This window comes from Poecile atricapillus, chromosome 32, assembly GCF_030490865.1.
Source record: "Poecile atricapillus isolate bPoeAtr1 chromosome 32, bPoeAtr1.hap1, whole genome shotgun sequence".
In the NCBI taxonomy this organism is placed as follows: domain Eukaryota; kingdom Metazoa; phylum Chordata; class Aves; order Passeriformes; family Paridae; genus Poecile; species Poecile atricapillus.
Window position 1 is genome coordinate 3694376 of NC_081280.1, and position 14950 is coordinate 3709325.

General features: G+C 53.6%; 1 protein-coding gene across 1 annotated transcript; it reads right to left on the minus strand.

Annotated features, from left to right (window-relative positions):
* Nucleotides 1-221: 221 nt before the first annotated feature.
* On the minus strand, nt 222-1039 carry LOC131590216 (olfactory receptor 14J1-like). Its single transcript, XM_058860167.1, has one exon. It carries the CDS (start codon nt 1018-1020, stop codon nt 256-258), a length of 765 nt encoding a protein of 254 aa, XP_058716150.1. The 5' UTR covers nt 1021-1039; the 3' UTR covers nt 222-255.
* Between the last annotated feature and the right edge of the window lie 13911 nt (nt 1040-14950).

Consider the following 14950-nt stretch of genomic DNA (forward strand, 5'->3'; position numbering starts at 1 on the left):
GAAGCACTGAGGAATGATCCTGGACACACAGGTCAGGGCAGGCACTTGTTTTTATTTAAATGCACAGGGAACAGACCTCTTGCAGGTCTTTGTGTTTCAAAAGAAAGGTAGAAATACAAAAAGTAATACTATAGTATTTGTAAAACACACAACAGTGGAAAAAGGTGCTGATGAATAAATGCACAAATAGGGAAAACTAAGGCTGAGATTCTAAAGAGTTACATTCAAAAGGCTCTGCAGCAGAAAAGAGAGAGTTTAATACTTCTGAAAATACAGAGTCATCAATTTTCTCAGGGCAGCCTTGAGCTCCTGGTTCCTCAGGCTGAAGATGAGGGGGTTCAGGGCTGGAGACACCACCGAGTACAGAACTGACACTGCCAGATCCAGGGATGGGGAGGAGATGGAGGGGGGCTTCAGGTTGGCAAAAATGCCAGTGCTGAGGAACAGGGAGAGCACGGCCAGGTGAGGGAGGCAGGTGGAAAAGGCTTTGTGCCGCCCCTGCTCAGAGGGGATCCTCAGCACAGCCCTGAAGATCTGCACATAGGAGAAAACAATGAACACAAAACAGGCAAGAAATAAACAGAGGGAAAACAGAAGAAGCCAAATTTCCCTGAGGTAGGATTTGGAGCAGGAGAGCTTGAGGATGTGTGGGATTTCACAGAAGAACTGGCCCAGGGCATTGCCCTGGCACAGGGGCAGGGAAAATGTATTGGCGGTGTGCAGCAGAGCATTGAGAAAGCCACTGGCCCAGGCAGCTGCTGCCATGTGGGCACAAGCTCTGCTGCCCAGGAGGGTCCCGTAGTGCAGGGGTTTGCAGATGGACACGTAGCGGTCGTAGCACATGATGGTCAGGAGGAAAACCTCTGTTCCAAGAAAGAAGACAAACAGAAACAGCTGTGCAGCACATCCTGAGTAGGAGATGGTCCTGGTGTCCCAGAGGGAATTGTGCATGGCTTTGGGCACAGTGGTGCAGATGGAGCCCAGGTCAGTGAGGGCCAGGTTGAGCAGGAAGAAGAACATGGGGCTGTGCAGGTGGTGGCTGCAGGCTATGGCACTGATGAGGGTGTTGCCCAGGAGGGCAGCCAGGGAGATGCCCAGGAAGAGGCAGAAGTGCAGGAGCTGCAGCTGCCGCGTGTTTGCCAGTGCCAGCAGGAGGAAGTGGCTGAAGGAGCTGCTGTTGGACATTTCTTCACTCTGGGCATGGTAGACTGTTGAAAGAAGACATTGAAAAGTTGGGACAGATTTCCTTGTGGCAATTCTATGCTATTTTCTTCCAAATTGACTCAAAATTACTTCTCTTTCTTTGGGGTAATTTCTTTCAGTTCTTTTTAATATTTTTGAGCTTGAGTTTTCTGCTAAGTTACTGTTCCTTTCTGTGAAGGGGCAGGAATCCTCTTTCAGCATTGCTCTCAGCCTGAGCACTGGGGAGCCCAGAGGGAAATCAGGGCTCCCTGTGCCCCAGGGCACTCAGACCTGCTGGTCTCACACAGGTGCCCTTTGTTCATTACACCTCCCTCTGTTTCAGGGTGGCTAAACGTAAAACATGCTTGAAAAATAAAGCAGCCTTTTTAAAGGCTCCAATTTCTAAATAATTTTCCTGAGACATCTTTTTGTCTCTGTGCATCTGGACAGGGAGGGATACCCAGGGCTGGTCTGGCTCTCTGCCTGGAGTTGTGCCTATTGGGAGCTGTTTCTCTCTATCCAAGCCTTGTCCCTGCCAGTGCTCCCGAGCCCAGCCCAGCCCTGGGGGCTCAGCTCTGCCCTGCACACCCCTCCCAGCACAGGCACTGCCCAGGGCCATCTCCCTGCCAGCAGGGCCTTAAGGGCAGCTCAGACAGAGATGCTGCAAGCCAAGGTGCTGCTGCTGCTGGCTGTGGCTGGAGGAGGCTGAGGAGGCACTTTGGGAGGGAGAGCTGAGGCAGCTCTGCTGATGCCCAGGGTGACAGTGCAGGAGCCTCAGTGACACAGACAAAGCTGACAGCCCCTTGCCCTTTCCTTTAGGAGAAAGCCGAGAGCAGCCGTGGCCATGCAGCACCATCTCCACAGCAGGAGGAATCTGCCCTGATGGGGGTCGCTCCTTCCCCCTCCAACTTCTCCCCACCGCCCACGGGGAGCTCCCAGGCAGGCTGAGAGCTGCCCCTGGCAGGTGGCAGATGCCCTGGCCTGGCAAAGAGCCCTCAGGGCTGCAGGAGCTGCTCTGCAGGACAGCCCTGGGCAGCCCTGGCTGCAGCCCCAGCTTCAGCTCCTGCAGCCGTCCCTGGCAGCAGGAGCCGTCCTGCCCTGTCCCTCTGAGGGTGCCCAGGGCAGCCCCGCTCTGCAGCACATCCTCCCCAAACCACAAACGGCAGCAGAGCCATCCCTACAGTCATGTCAGTGCTGTCATGGGGCAGCTTTAGGAGACCCCCACAGCCAGAGACTTACTGTGCCAGCAGTTGGGAGCATTTCTCCATGAAGAAGGTCAGACTTGTCCTTCCAGTTGCTTTAAGGCACCCAGGTAGCTGAAGGCAGTGCCCTCAGCCCTGCTGGGCTGGGAGAAAAGCTGCTCATCAGGAGAAATGTCTTTTTGAAGCTCTTCTTGGTTGCCAGCAGCTGCCTCTATGCCAGGAGCTCGGCCCAGCTCAGCAACAGCATCAGGATTTTAATGACCCTCTCAGGGCTTTGGTGTTGTTTCCACCAGACTCAGTCCCTGAGAGAGTGTTCAAAAAACTTCTCAAGAAGTTTAACTCAATGTTAAATTGGCACTCCAATTTAAAGTTTCAATTCAAAGTTTCTTGAAGTTTTAATGGGTCCCACTGAGGGACACGACTGGGAAAGTGTCCCCAGGTTCCAGGGAGAGCAGAACACTGCAGGCACTGATGACAGGTGGGGACAAGCAAGGGAAAGGTGTCTCTGGTGCTGAGCAAAGCTGGATGTGTTTCAGGAGTGCAAAGGGCCAAGAGCTGAGCCCCAGCCCCTGGCAAGGCAGATGCTGTCCCTCCCTCATTGCTCAGGGCTCTTCCCGGGCCACTGGCATGTGGGGATGTGCAATGCCAAGGGCAGCACCATGGGGCGGCCCCTGCCAGGCTGCTGAGCAGGGACAAGGAGGCAATGAGGCCCCAGGGCTGCCAGGGTCACTTGTCTCCTCCTCATGGCTCAGGCCCAGGGCCAGCAGCCATGGCCAAAGGGCTGCACAAGTTGCCTCTGGCAGGGCCTTGCAGCTGCTGCCCATCCCTGTGCCCTCTCCAGCCCAGGCTGCCCTACGGTGTCCATGCCCTGCGCCTCTGGCCCTGCAGGCTGTCGTCATCCCCCGGCTGCCCCAGCTCGCTGGGCCCTTCCTTTGCTGACAGCTCTGCGTCCTGCCTGCCTCTGCCTGGCCACACAAAGCCTTGGCCTTGATACCAAAAGGGTTCATTCAATTTTTACCGTGCCTGTGAAATTCTAGCACAGGAACAAGGCATGCAGGGCCTGCCTTCCCAGCAAGGATGGTTGGGAGACAAGAAGAAGACATCTGGCTCAAGGATGCAGTGATGGGAAAAACAAGGACTGAATCTGGGAACTTGGGGTTTGGTTTTATGGAAGTGGGTAAATTGTAATATGCATTTAGCCACTGTGTAAAAGCAACACACTGGGAGAATCACATGTCCATGTCAGGTTAGGAGTTATCCCATGTTGGACCTCAGGCCTGAATAAATGATGCCCTCTTAAACACCAAATTAGTGTTAAGGAGACTTACTCTGATGTTTCAGAGCCTTGCTGATGGCGGGGCCTCACAGAACCAAGGAGTCAGCTGTGACACTGGGCAAACTCATGGAACAAAGGGTCCATTTTGACACAGCAGAACCCCACGGAACCAAAATCCATTTTGGCACATTGGGGCCACATTGAACCAATGGTCCATGGTGACACTGAGGAACCTCTTGGAACCAAGGGGCCCTTCTGACACAGCAAGGCCTTGTGGAACCCTGGTCCATGGTGACACCATGGAACCGCACGGAACCAAGGTGACCATGTTCTACTACAGAACCTCGTGGAACAAAGGGCCCATGGTGACACTGCAGAACCAAGGAGACCATGGTGACACTATGGGGCATCATGGAACCGAGGGTCCATTGTGACTCTGCTACCAAAAATGGGAAAAAATAAAAGAAACTGCTTCACAGCAAGGGAGCAGTAAGAAGCAGCATTCTTTATTCAGCCAGATGAACAAGGGGGAATAGCTCTTCCCAAAGGTGTGCGTGCTGGGTACAGGAAAGTTCCTGCTCACGGACTGTATTTTACATCTATATTCACTGACTGTCACAGAATAAACATACATATGATCATCATTTCTCTGAAATCATTAACATATTTTCTCTTACCTTCACAGCTGTGTACTTCTGTCCTGGGGGTCTCTTTGGTGGTCCCTGGTGCTTGGTGATGCCAGAGTCAGACCTGACTACACGGTGAACTGGTAAAAGTTGGCACAACTGGAGCTGGTCGCTTTCCAATTCTCCTTCTTACACAACGGGCATGGTGCAGTTCCATGGGCCAGTGGGTTTTGAAGAACAAGAACTGTGTGTTCACCAGCATGAGATGGTTTTTCATCTGGTAACATCCCCCCTTGGAGGCTTGTGAAGCTTCTCTTCTCTTCAAGCCTTGCTAAGCCTCCCATCTGTGGTGTCTGCTGGAATTCAATGCCCTCCCCATCCCACAGCAGCCCTGCCTTTCCCTCCTGCAGCCTTGGTCTCCAGCACAGCCATGGAGGCTCTTTGGGCTCTGGACTTTTCCTGCAGCCACCAAGGGCAGCTGAGCTCTGCCCTTGCCACAGCCAGCTCTGGCCAGCACAGGCCATGCACAGCAATTCCTTGTCTGTGCCTGGCCTTGCTGCCAGCCCCGGCAGCGGCTCCGTGGCCCCTTTGTGCCCCGCTGGCCCAGCCATGGTGCCCCAGCCCCTGGGCAGGCCCAGCCCAGGGCAGGAGCATTGCGGGTGGGCACGGCCCCTGTGCCGTGGTGCCCACAGCAGCCCTGGGGCTCTGTGCCCCATGGCCTCCCTGCTGGGCAGCCTCTCCCAGCTCCTGCAGAGCCCGTGGCACCTGTGGGCCTGCACACACAGCCCTGCCCCGGGCTCTGCTGGGCTCTGGGCCAGCACAGAGGCCGGGCAGGGCTGGCCATGGCCAGCAACAGGCCCTGAGCCCTGCAGGAGGATGGAGCTGGGCCACAGCCAAACTCAGCCCAGACCAAACCTGGGCTCAGCAGCCAGGGCTGGCAGCACCTGGGGACAGAGCCTGGCAGTGACAAATGTCCTGGGCCCCCTCCCTGCCCTGCTCATGCCACCAAGGGCACAGAGCAGCCTCCTCTCTCGGCCACTTGCCTGTTTTCAATCCCTTGCCCTGTAGGCGCTGGCCCTGCCCCACAAGGCCTGGGCTGAGTCCTGTCCCTGCACGCTCACCCAGGCTGAGATGGACACTGCTGGTTTCTCTGGCAGGCTCTCTGAGCCCAGCCCAGCTCCCTCCAAGCTGTCCCAGCTGCCCTGAGCTCTCGGCAGCAGCCAGGGCCTCTCCCCAGCACAGCCCAGCCGGCTCTGGCCCCACAGCTCTGCTCAGGGCAGGCTGCTCTGGGCACTGCCCCACGGCCTCAGCCCCTCTGCAGGGCACAGCAGCAGCTGCAGCTCAGAGAGGCCTCAGCCCCAGCCATGGGGGAAAGTGCCTGGCCAAAGGAAAAGGAGGCTCCCTGGGTGCCCTGCTCCCCTCTCCAGGAGATCCTGGCAGCTCTGCAGCCCCTCCTGCCATCCCATCTGCCCAGGCCAGCACCACAGCCCCGGCCTTGGGGCCCTCAAGAGCTGCTCCTGCTCCGGGCCCAGGGCCCATCCCAAAGCTGGGACAGCCACAAGGCTGTGCCCAATGCTGGTCATTCCTGCTCTCACGAGGATGGATCCTCAGCCACTTGGAGGTTGCTGATGAATTTTACTTTTCCACAGGCCTCTTCTTTCTTGAGCTCTTCAGCTGGGGAATTCAGTGACAAAGGCTCATTAACATTTGTTCAAATCTCCCAAACAAGATAAGCCCAGGGGAAAAATTCAAGTCATCAGTTCTTCCATGGTTAATTAGACAAATTTCAGAAGCGTATTCAAAGTAAATCTACTGTACTGAAAACAATTGAGATATAATTGTTTGGTCCTGTTTAGTTTTCTTTTTCTGTTTCTAATCCCCAGTTGATATTAATCCCCAGCACCCCCTCAGGCAGTCTGAATAGATCTGAAAATAAACACCCCTTATGGCTGATGATCAATCAGACTTTGTCCCTACCCCCACCCCACCATTTCCCCCATCCAGCCCCTGGGACTCAGAGCAGCCTTGTGCAAATCTGACAAACCATGGCTCTGCCTTCATTTCCCTCTGCTCCAGTGCAGCTCATTTGGAAGTTTTCCCACTAAAGTTATGGAGAAATATTAAAAAGAGCTTCTAAGAAATGCACATTCCTGTTATAAAGGATGTATTTTATTGCTGCTCTCTTTGGAGCAGAGGTGACTGCAGCATTCTGTGATTGATATTGACCCAGGGTCTCTCCTCAGGAGGTCTGGCCTGCTCAGAGAAGCTGTGCCTTGAGGTGTGAGCCAGTGTGGACAACCTTGCTCCACATTCCCCAACCCCATCCTCTCTGTCCTCCCTCAGCTGGGACCTGCTTTGCTTGGAGAGCTGCCTGCACTCAGGCAAAGAGGGGATTTTCCTTTTTATTTTTTATTTTTTTTTACGCAATCTAAAACTCCCAAGTTTCATTGTTGAAAACAGACCCACTTCTCAAGTGTGTGCCAGCCCAAGGTGCCACCAAAAGCACTCCAGACCTGCCCTGGGCCAGCTGTGAGGGTGGATCATCATCCCAACCTGCACTGGGCTGTAAGAAACAATTTTGAGAACCCGGATGCAAGTGTTAAACCTTGGTTAGTGCTTTGTTGTAAACCAGTTCAATTGTTTCATTGTTTATCCCAAGTTCAGGTTATTAACTCTTCTCTTGTTATGTATTAGCTGTACTTACCCTTTGCTGTCATGTCCCTGTCCCGTCGGGAGATCACCGCCACTGCTCCCCAAAATGGCGTCCCCGGCCCTGAGGAGGAGGATGACATAAGGGCCTGTACGTAAATGAGAGAGACCAGAGACACACAGGATGCACACAGAGCGATAAGAACCCAGAAACAGTGAGCTGCACTAAAAAGAAGAAATCACGACAGCACCACCAAACGAGGAAGACTCAGAGGAGGCCCCTGACTTCCTCCCAAAAGCTGACATCACCAAGGGGGAACTCGACCAGGGTGACATCCTAGACTCCGAGCCGAAGAAGACGAGCATTCCTGCGGACTCCTGTGAGAACGGAAGCTCCGACTCTGCCGTGTGGCAAAGTCAACTTACTCCTTCACTGCGTGGAATCTGGGAGCAGTGGCGGTGTGTGCGACCCCTTGGGCCCCCACCCAAGCTGATTCTTGTATTAAAAGCATTAAAAGAGGAACTCTAGTCCTGCCCAATTTATTTCAGTACCTAGGCAGGTGTTGAGAACAGACCAGTGTTTTGGCTACTGCCTGGCAGTGCTGTCCCTCTGACATTTGTTTCCCCATCAAAGGGCATGGGAGTGGGCAAGATCCTGGGAGAGGACACAACCAAGCCAACTGACCCAAGTTAGCCAAAGGGATATTCCATACCTCATGACAACAGCTCAGAGAGCTAAGCTCAAGGAGAGAGGAGGAAAGGTGGGTGCATTTGTGAGTTTTCAGTGTTTGCCTTCTGGAAGAACCATTATGTGTGCTGAAGCCTTTCTTTTCAGAAAATGTCCAAACATCAGATGGGAAGTAGAGAGTGACTTTTTTTCTCTTCAGCCCAGGCAGGCCCAGATCTCTGTTTAGTTCTTTATTTTACTGTAATAGAACTGCCTTATCTCACCCTGCTGGCTGTTCTCTGTCTTATCCTCTTTCCCATCCCAGTGGGAAAGACAGTGACAGAGTGACAGAGTGGGCACCTGGCACCCAACCAGGGTCGACCCACTACAGTTGTTAAGGCACCCAAATGTGGGGGGATATAAAATTGGTGAAATGGACTATACCAGGAACCTTGAGGGACCGGGCTGGAACAGCAGAGGAGTGCAGGCCCGGGGTGGCAAACAGTTTAGCAATGAGCTCGAAGCTGTGGCAGGAGCAGCATGGGGCTGGGCAGACCCAGGGATGCTGAGCTAAAAGTGTACTAAAAATCCAGAGCAGCGGCAGAAACAGCAGGGTCTGGGCAGCCCTGGAAGGAGAAAAAAGGTGGAGGGGGGGGATTGGCTTGGGTGTTCCCTGGCCGTCACCTGTGTAATGCCCTGGCAACAACAGCAGCTGCTGGGCTCCCAAAAGCAGCCATGAAACGCTCCCTTTGGGTTCTGGTTTTCCCCTGAGGCACCCAAGCAGATGGTGAGGATCCCTCCCAGGGTGATTGGGTATTGAAAGGACCCACTTACATGGCCACACTTGTGAGCAGAGGCTCACCCACATTAAAGAGACACAGTGATGGAAAAGTTCTGCAGTAGCAGTGGATTCTGGGCAGCAGCAGTCCAACAACACCAAAACCTCAACCATCTGCCCTTTGAGCCGTGTCCCCCAGCTAAGAGACAGCCATAACCCCACTGCCTGTCCCTCCTCCCCCAGGCATGACTCCCAAATGCACCTTTCCCTTGGCTGACTCATTAGTGTGGGATGTAAGAGGTCTCGGCCACGTCTTTTGTTTCTTCATGACCTGTATTTGTGCCCCAGACAACCGCTCCCTTCACAGAGTCTTTCTTCCAGATGGGAAACAATTCCCTAAAGAATCCAAACCAAAAGAAGGGCCTCTACTTTGCTGTATTGAGACAAAATTAAATGCTACAAAACAGCTAAAATAGAGAATCCAAAAAAAATTTCTTAGCTTATCGTGGCACAGCTCCTTATCAAATGAAGGGATCCCTAAATTTCTAGCTAAATACAATCTAACTCATTTTCAACATGTAAACAGGACAGCCAGTCCTGTCCTGCTGGGTCCCAGCAGCGCCTTGCAGCAGTCCAGCATCCACGTCAGGATGCTGGCCAACACAGGGCTGTCCTGGAAACTAAGGCGGCTGACTTGAAGTTTGTGCAGGTACCCAAAGGTCAAGCCCAGCGGTGTTCCCTCAGGATATAGCAGTCCTGAGTGATCTCCCCTGATGTCACCCACTCCTTGTGGCACCAGTTGCTTTCCTGTGGAACGTTCTACCTGCCCCAAGAGTAAAGAGGGAGCTGGAGAAAGAGCTTGCCAGGCTGCTCTCCATCCTTTCCCAATAATCCTGCTTAAGGGGAGAAGTCCAAGCTGAGCTCAAATGTGTAAATGTAAGAGCCGTGCACAGGAAGGGTCAGTGGGAAGGATGATCCAGGAACCATTGGCCTGGCAGCCTGAGCTTGCTACCGTGGAAGGCCTCAGAGCAGATCCTGCTGAGTGCCATCCCATGGCATGTGCAGGGAACCAGGGGGTCTGCTGGAGGGTGGGAAAGCTCTGTGGAGGGAAGGGAACAGCTGGGGGTCCTGGTGGGGTGTTGAGGAGTTCTGTGAGCGCGTTTCGGGGGCGTTGGTGTTGGTGTGTTGGGGAAGGAGTTGTCTGGAAGTGAGAGGTCTAGGATGGAATTTGAGTCAGTTTGACGGCAGCATCCATGGTTTGGCTCAGCTTTGGTTGTGGAGGACATAAGGAATATCTGTGACTTTTCCTGTTAGTGGTCCTGGTTCTCATGCAAAAAAAGAAGAGAGGAGAGCTGTAATTTATTGGCCACCTAGATATCTGTACCAGGGGCAGGATTAGCCTTTTTGCAATCTACTCAGTCGTTTGTACTACTTTTGTGATACTGAGTGGACTTTCATTCCTTGAGAGCTTTAATCCTTCAGAGAATTAGGATATTATCATCCCTCCTGTTGTGGTTTTAAATCAGTAACTAAAAAAAGATTACTTATTTCTTGCTGTGAGATATGGATTAGAACAAGAGCAAAACAGGCATAAAACTTAAAGGGAATAAAGAAAGTTTATTGACAAACTACAATAATAAGAACACCAGAATAAACTTCCAGAAAAACCTTTTCATCTCTTATCTACCCACTATTCCCTTGTTCACATGACAACAGAGACAAAAACTTTGGAACTTTGGTGGTTAAAACAGTCCCAATTCCTGCTACAGTCTTTTCACCAGTCTTTGTAGAGAAACAGAAGTTTCTTCCTGTTAATTTATGGAGCTTTTCACAAGAAAACTATTTTTGTTATAGTTTTCCATTGCTCTGATGTTAGTTTCCCAGAACTGCTGTTATCAGAGCTCACTCCTCCCATTTTCACCTCACTCTGAGGTGTGTATGGGCCATGAGTCTAGGGATGGCATTTTAAGGATGAGTTATTCAAAAGCAAGTCTTCTTCATCTGTTTCTGTGAGCTTCACTAGAAAACAGTTTTCTCATTGCCTCTCAAGGCTTTAAATCTTCCAGCACTTCACTGTATCACAATTATTCTACTTTTTACTCAAATTTTACACCTTGAACACTCTATTCCTCCCCATACTCTGTCATGAATTAAAAGAGTTCTTTTCAGGACTTCATTGTCCATCTCCATAGTTTTAACAGAAAGATATTTCATCTTAATTAAAGCATCTCCTTATTCTGTGCCTTTTCTGAAGCTTCTTTTCTTTCCTGTCACTGGTAGTTTATAAAGTCTCTTTTCATGTTGATCACTCTCTTTTTCTCTCTCTGGATAAAAAGATTAATCCGCAAGTCTCATCTGGATAAGAAAGAGTTAAAATCTTTCCCAGGTTTTTGTAGATGGTTCGGTGATCTCTGCTGAACAGGAGCTGGAGCTGTCTGCGATGGAAGGTTCTTCATAGCTGCTCTGGAGAGTGTGGTCGGTGTCTCTGCTTGCTGCAGGTCCAGAGCCTCTCTCCTTCACTCGGCAGTTTCTAGTAAATGTAGTTACAGCAAAACCTGCAGCCGAGCCAGAGATCGGCCCGGCCCGGCCCAGCCAGAGCCCGGGGCAAACCCCACAGGCCCCATCTCCCGGCCGGGAGACGCGGCAGGCCCAGCCCAGCCCCCGCCCGGCCGCATGGCCTGGGCAGGGAACAGGAGGCCTGGAGCTCCGCCACCCTTCACAGCCAGGAAACAAAGAGAACCTAAGTGCCCTGACTTTACAGCTTAAGGTAGGGTTCACAAGTTGATCTCCCTTTTCAATGGTTAAAATTGCTGTCAATCCCCAGTAATGACCAATAATTGGTCAGGAGAAGAGACTCCTTTCAGTCCCCAGCAACTTTAACTTCCTTAAAGGTAAAGTAACCCCATGACACTCCAGAGAAAAGCAAAGGTTTGCAAACCAAAGAATGGCCTTTTTTTAGCCTCTGTGTAGTGTTATACTTTGTAAAGTGACTCTCAATGGATGATGTTAAGGCAAAAGACTTGCTGCTTAGAGATGGGAAGCAAACTTGCAAATCTTTCACATTCTCCGGTCATTCCAATTAATTGGTGAAGTCTGCAACTTTTCGGAACTTCTTGAGTTGAGCAATGGGGAAGTAAAGCTCTTGTGAACTAAGGGTTCTTAAATGCCAGATCCTTCTGTGCCTTCCCAACAAAGATGTTTTTGAGCTACAGGAAATGACTTCAATGGGAAAATAATTCCAACATGTAATAATCTGACCAAGGCTAAGCGTTGCCAGCAGTTGTTCCAGATGCTCCTGCCAAGACCCCTGCAGGAAGGAGCCCAGCCCCCAATGCACGTGGGCTTTGGCTGCCCTCTGGCACAGAAACCCGACAGGGGCACAGGTCTCTGGGGCAGGAGAAGGGCACCAGCACTGCCAGGGCTCGGCTGGGGTGGCAGGTCTGTCTTGGCGGGGACTCTGCCACACCTGCTGATTTCAGTGCTGCCAGGACCCTGTGCAGATTCTGTGCCAGGCCCCGTTCCCTTCCTGCTGCGGCTGTGTCAGCAGCCCTGGGGGCTCCTTCTGCTGCCCTGAGCCTGCAGAGCAGGGCAGCGTTTGCTGATGGTTTGAGGCGTTCCTAAAGATCCTGTCAGGCTGTCTTAGACACTTTGGGCAAGGGATCCCTTCCAACCTGGGCCACTTAGGGGGGGATGGGGGCGGAACCAGGGCAGGTGGCAGTGAGTGCAAGGGCCCTTTGTGACACGGTGCAGCATGGTAACCGTGGAATGGAAAGGGACAGGGTGTCCAAGGGCCCTTTGTGACACGTGGTGACATAGGGGCTGGCGGTGACAGGGCAATGCCACAGTGCTCAGTGCACGCGACGGGACAGGACGCACCAGAGTGGTGCTGTGAGGAGCCCCCACACAGCGCACTCGATTGTGTCTGACCCAGAGCTTTTCAAAGCCTTTACTCCTACAGGTGACCTCGTGGCAAGACTGCAGGCCTTGATGGCCCGTGGCTTTCCCGAGGCTTTTCTTTTGCAGGTGCCTACGGGGAAAGACTGCGGGACTTGGTGGCCTGTGGCCTTCCCAAGACTTTTCTTTTGCAGGTGCCTTCAAGGCCAGACTCCGGTACTTGGTGACCTGGAGCTTATCTGAGGCATTTCCCATCCTTCTGGCCTCTGTCCTCAAGGTGAGACTGTGGGACCTGGTGACCACAGTCATTTACGAGGAGTCTCCAGTCATTGTGGCAGGAGCCCTCGAGACCCGACTGCAGGACTTGCTGTCCTGTAGGCTTCCTGAGGCTTCTCTCTTGCAGGTGCCTTCAAGGCACAACCACATGACTTGTTGACTCAGAGATTACCCAAGGCATCTCTCTTTAAGGTGCCCCCAAGGCCAGATTGTGTCATGGCGGGCAGATTCCTCAACCTGTTCAAAGCGTTCAGAGGGAACAGAAAGACAGACCCTGGAGCTGCCCCAGCACAACAGCCTGAAGAGCCAGAGCACCAGCCACTGCAGGATGGTGAGTGGCAGAGCTGGGCCACAGGGCTGATGGCTGCAGGCAGCTAGGCCCCATCCATCCCATCCCATCCCATCCCATCCCATCCCATCCCATCCCATCCCATCCCATCCCATCCCATCCCGTCCCGTCCCGTCCCGTCCCGTCCCGTCCCGTCCCGTCCCATCCCATCCCATCCCATCCCATCCCGTCCCGTCCCGTCCCGTCCCGTCCCGTCCCGTCCCGTCCCGTCCTGTCCCATCCCGTCCCGTCGTGTCCCAGCCCATGTGGACATGCCCAAGGACAGGACGGAATATGGGCTGTGGCTGACCCCTGCCAGTGGCCGTGCTCCATCCCCTGAGCCACCCCAGGGCTGTCCCTGCCTGGGGAGTGCAGGACTGGGCTGTGTCCTCCGGCCTCTCCCGCAGCCCCTCAGCTCTGGCTGCTCTTTGACAGATGCAGCCATGGCCCAGACACAAGAGCAGGAGCCTGCCCGTGGCCGCTTCCGCAGAACGCTGAAGGTACCTGCAGCCATCCCCACCTGGGCTGGGCCTGCTGTCACTGCTCAGCCCAGCTCTGCACTTGCAGCACTCCATGGAACATGCCTCTCTTCCCTGTCCTTTGTTCATTCTGCACAGAGGTTCCGCAAGTTCCTGCGCATTGGGCGTAGAAAGAACACCACCACAACAGCAACTGAGGGCACAGCTGAGCCTGACTCCGGGCTGACCGAGCTCCAGGCAGAGCCTGATGTCAGCCCAGATTCAGCTGAGCGCTCACAAGACTCTGACGCTGCAGTGAAGGATGACAGGGCAGAGGCTGACATGGCAGGGACTGAGGGCATGGCCATTCCAAATGATGACACCGGAGAGACTCAGGGCATCGCGAATGCCGACAGGATACCCACTCCCACTATAAGCCAAGAGCTCGTATGGGATTATTTCAAGGACCCTCGTGTCTCTTCTGACACTGTTGACAAGAGAGCTGCTCCTTCTGACCAGCAGGTAGACAGCCAGGGGCCAGAACTGGAGGTCTCCCACGATCCTGTGCCCCCTCAAGCCACATCCACAGGGCCCCATCAGCCTTTGAGGCCAGAAGAGCATGACGGGAAGGGAAGCACTTCTTGGGGGAAGCTGGGGAAGTTGCTGCCTTGGACAGCGCTCCATGTCTTCCCTGTGCCTCCTCCAGGTGCCATCTACTGTTAGGAACATTCACCAGAGTCTGGTGTCCCATGTCACTGTGGATGTCAGGCAGCAAATTGACATTATAAGGCTGGCTGAACAACACCCGGTCGATGTGGTGCTGACCCTCCTGCGCTGTGCCCCATGGTGTGACAGGTATGGGGCCCATGTGTCTTGAGAGCTCAGGGCTCACCAGTCTTTAGGGCCCATCGCCCTGCACAGCCTGTCCAATGGGCTCTGCCCAACAGGCAGAGAGGTCCAGGAGCCTCAGGCCCCTCTGTTTCCTGAGGCTGCTGCCAGTGCTCCCTCCCTGCCCTTCAGGGCATGGGGGTTCTGTCCCCTGAGACCCCACAGCTACACAGGGCATGGCAATGTCACTGAGACACCCCTGACACAGAGCTCTGATCCCACAGAGCTGCTGCCATGATGTGGCAAACCATAGCCTCATCGGGACCAACAGTGGAGAAAGTGCTGCCAACACTGCTCTGTGTGATGGAGAACTGGCCCCTTTGCAGCACCTGCACCTCTGATGGGGACAACAAGGACGTTTTTCCCTTGAGTGTGAGTTTCTGGAGATGGCCTTTGATCACCTGGAGCTTGCTTCCCCAGGAGCTCTCCATCTTCTTCCTGCCAAAGGCGCTGGGCTGAAACCTGGGCCAGGGGCAGGCTCAGGGGACACTGGGCCCGCTGCTCCCCGTGCGTCTCCCCTCGGGCTTTGCTCCATGGACACCTCGGCACTGAGCGCTGTCTTGGTGTGATTCTTTTGCAGGCAACTCTGGTGCTCTGGGTGATTATCCAAGTGCCTGAATGCCACGAGGCAATGATCCTTTATTCCGCCCGCCTGTTTGTGGCTCTGCTGTTCCATGTTGTCATCACCACCCAGCAGATGCCACCAGTGGAAGCTGACAGCCTCTG

Bases quoted from the DNA above. Each gene is read 5' to 3' on its own strand.
- LOC131590216 (XM_058860167.1), bottom strand. From the start codon at position 1,020: ATGTTCTTCTTCCTGCTCAACCTGGCCCTCACTGACCTGGGCTCCATC.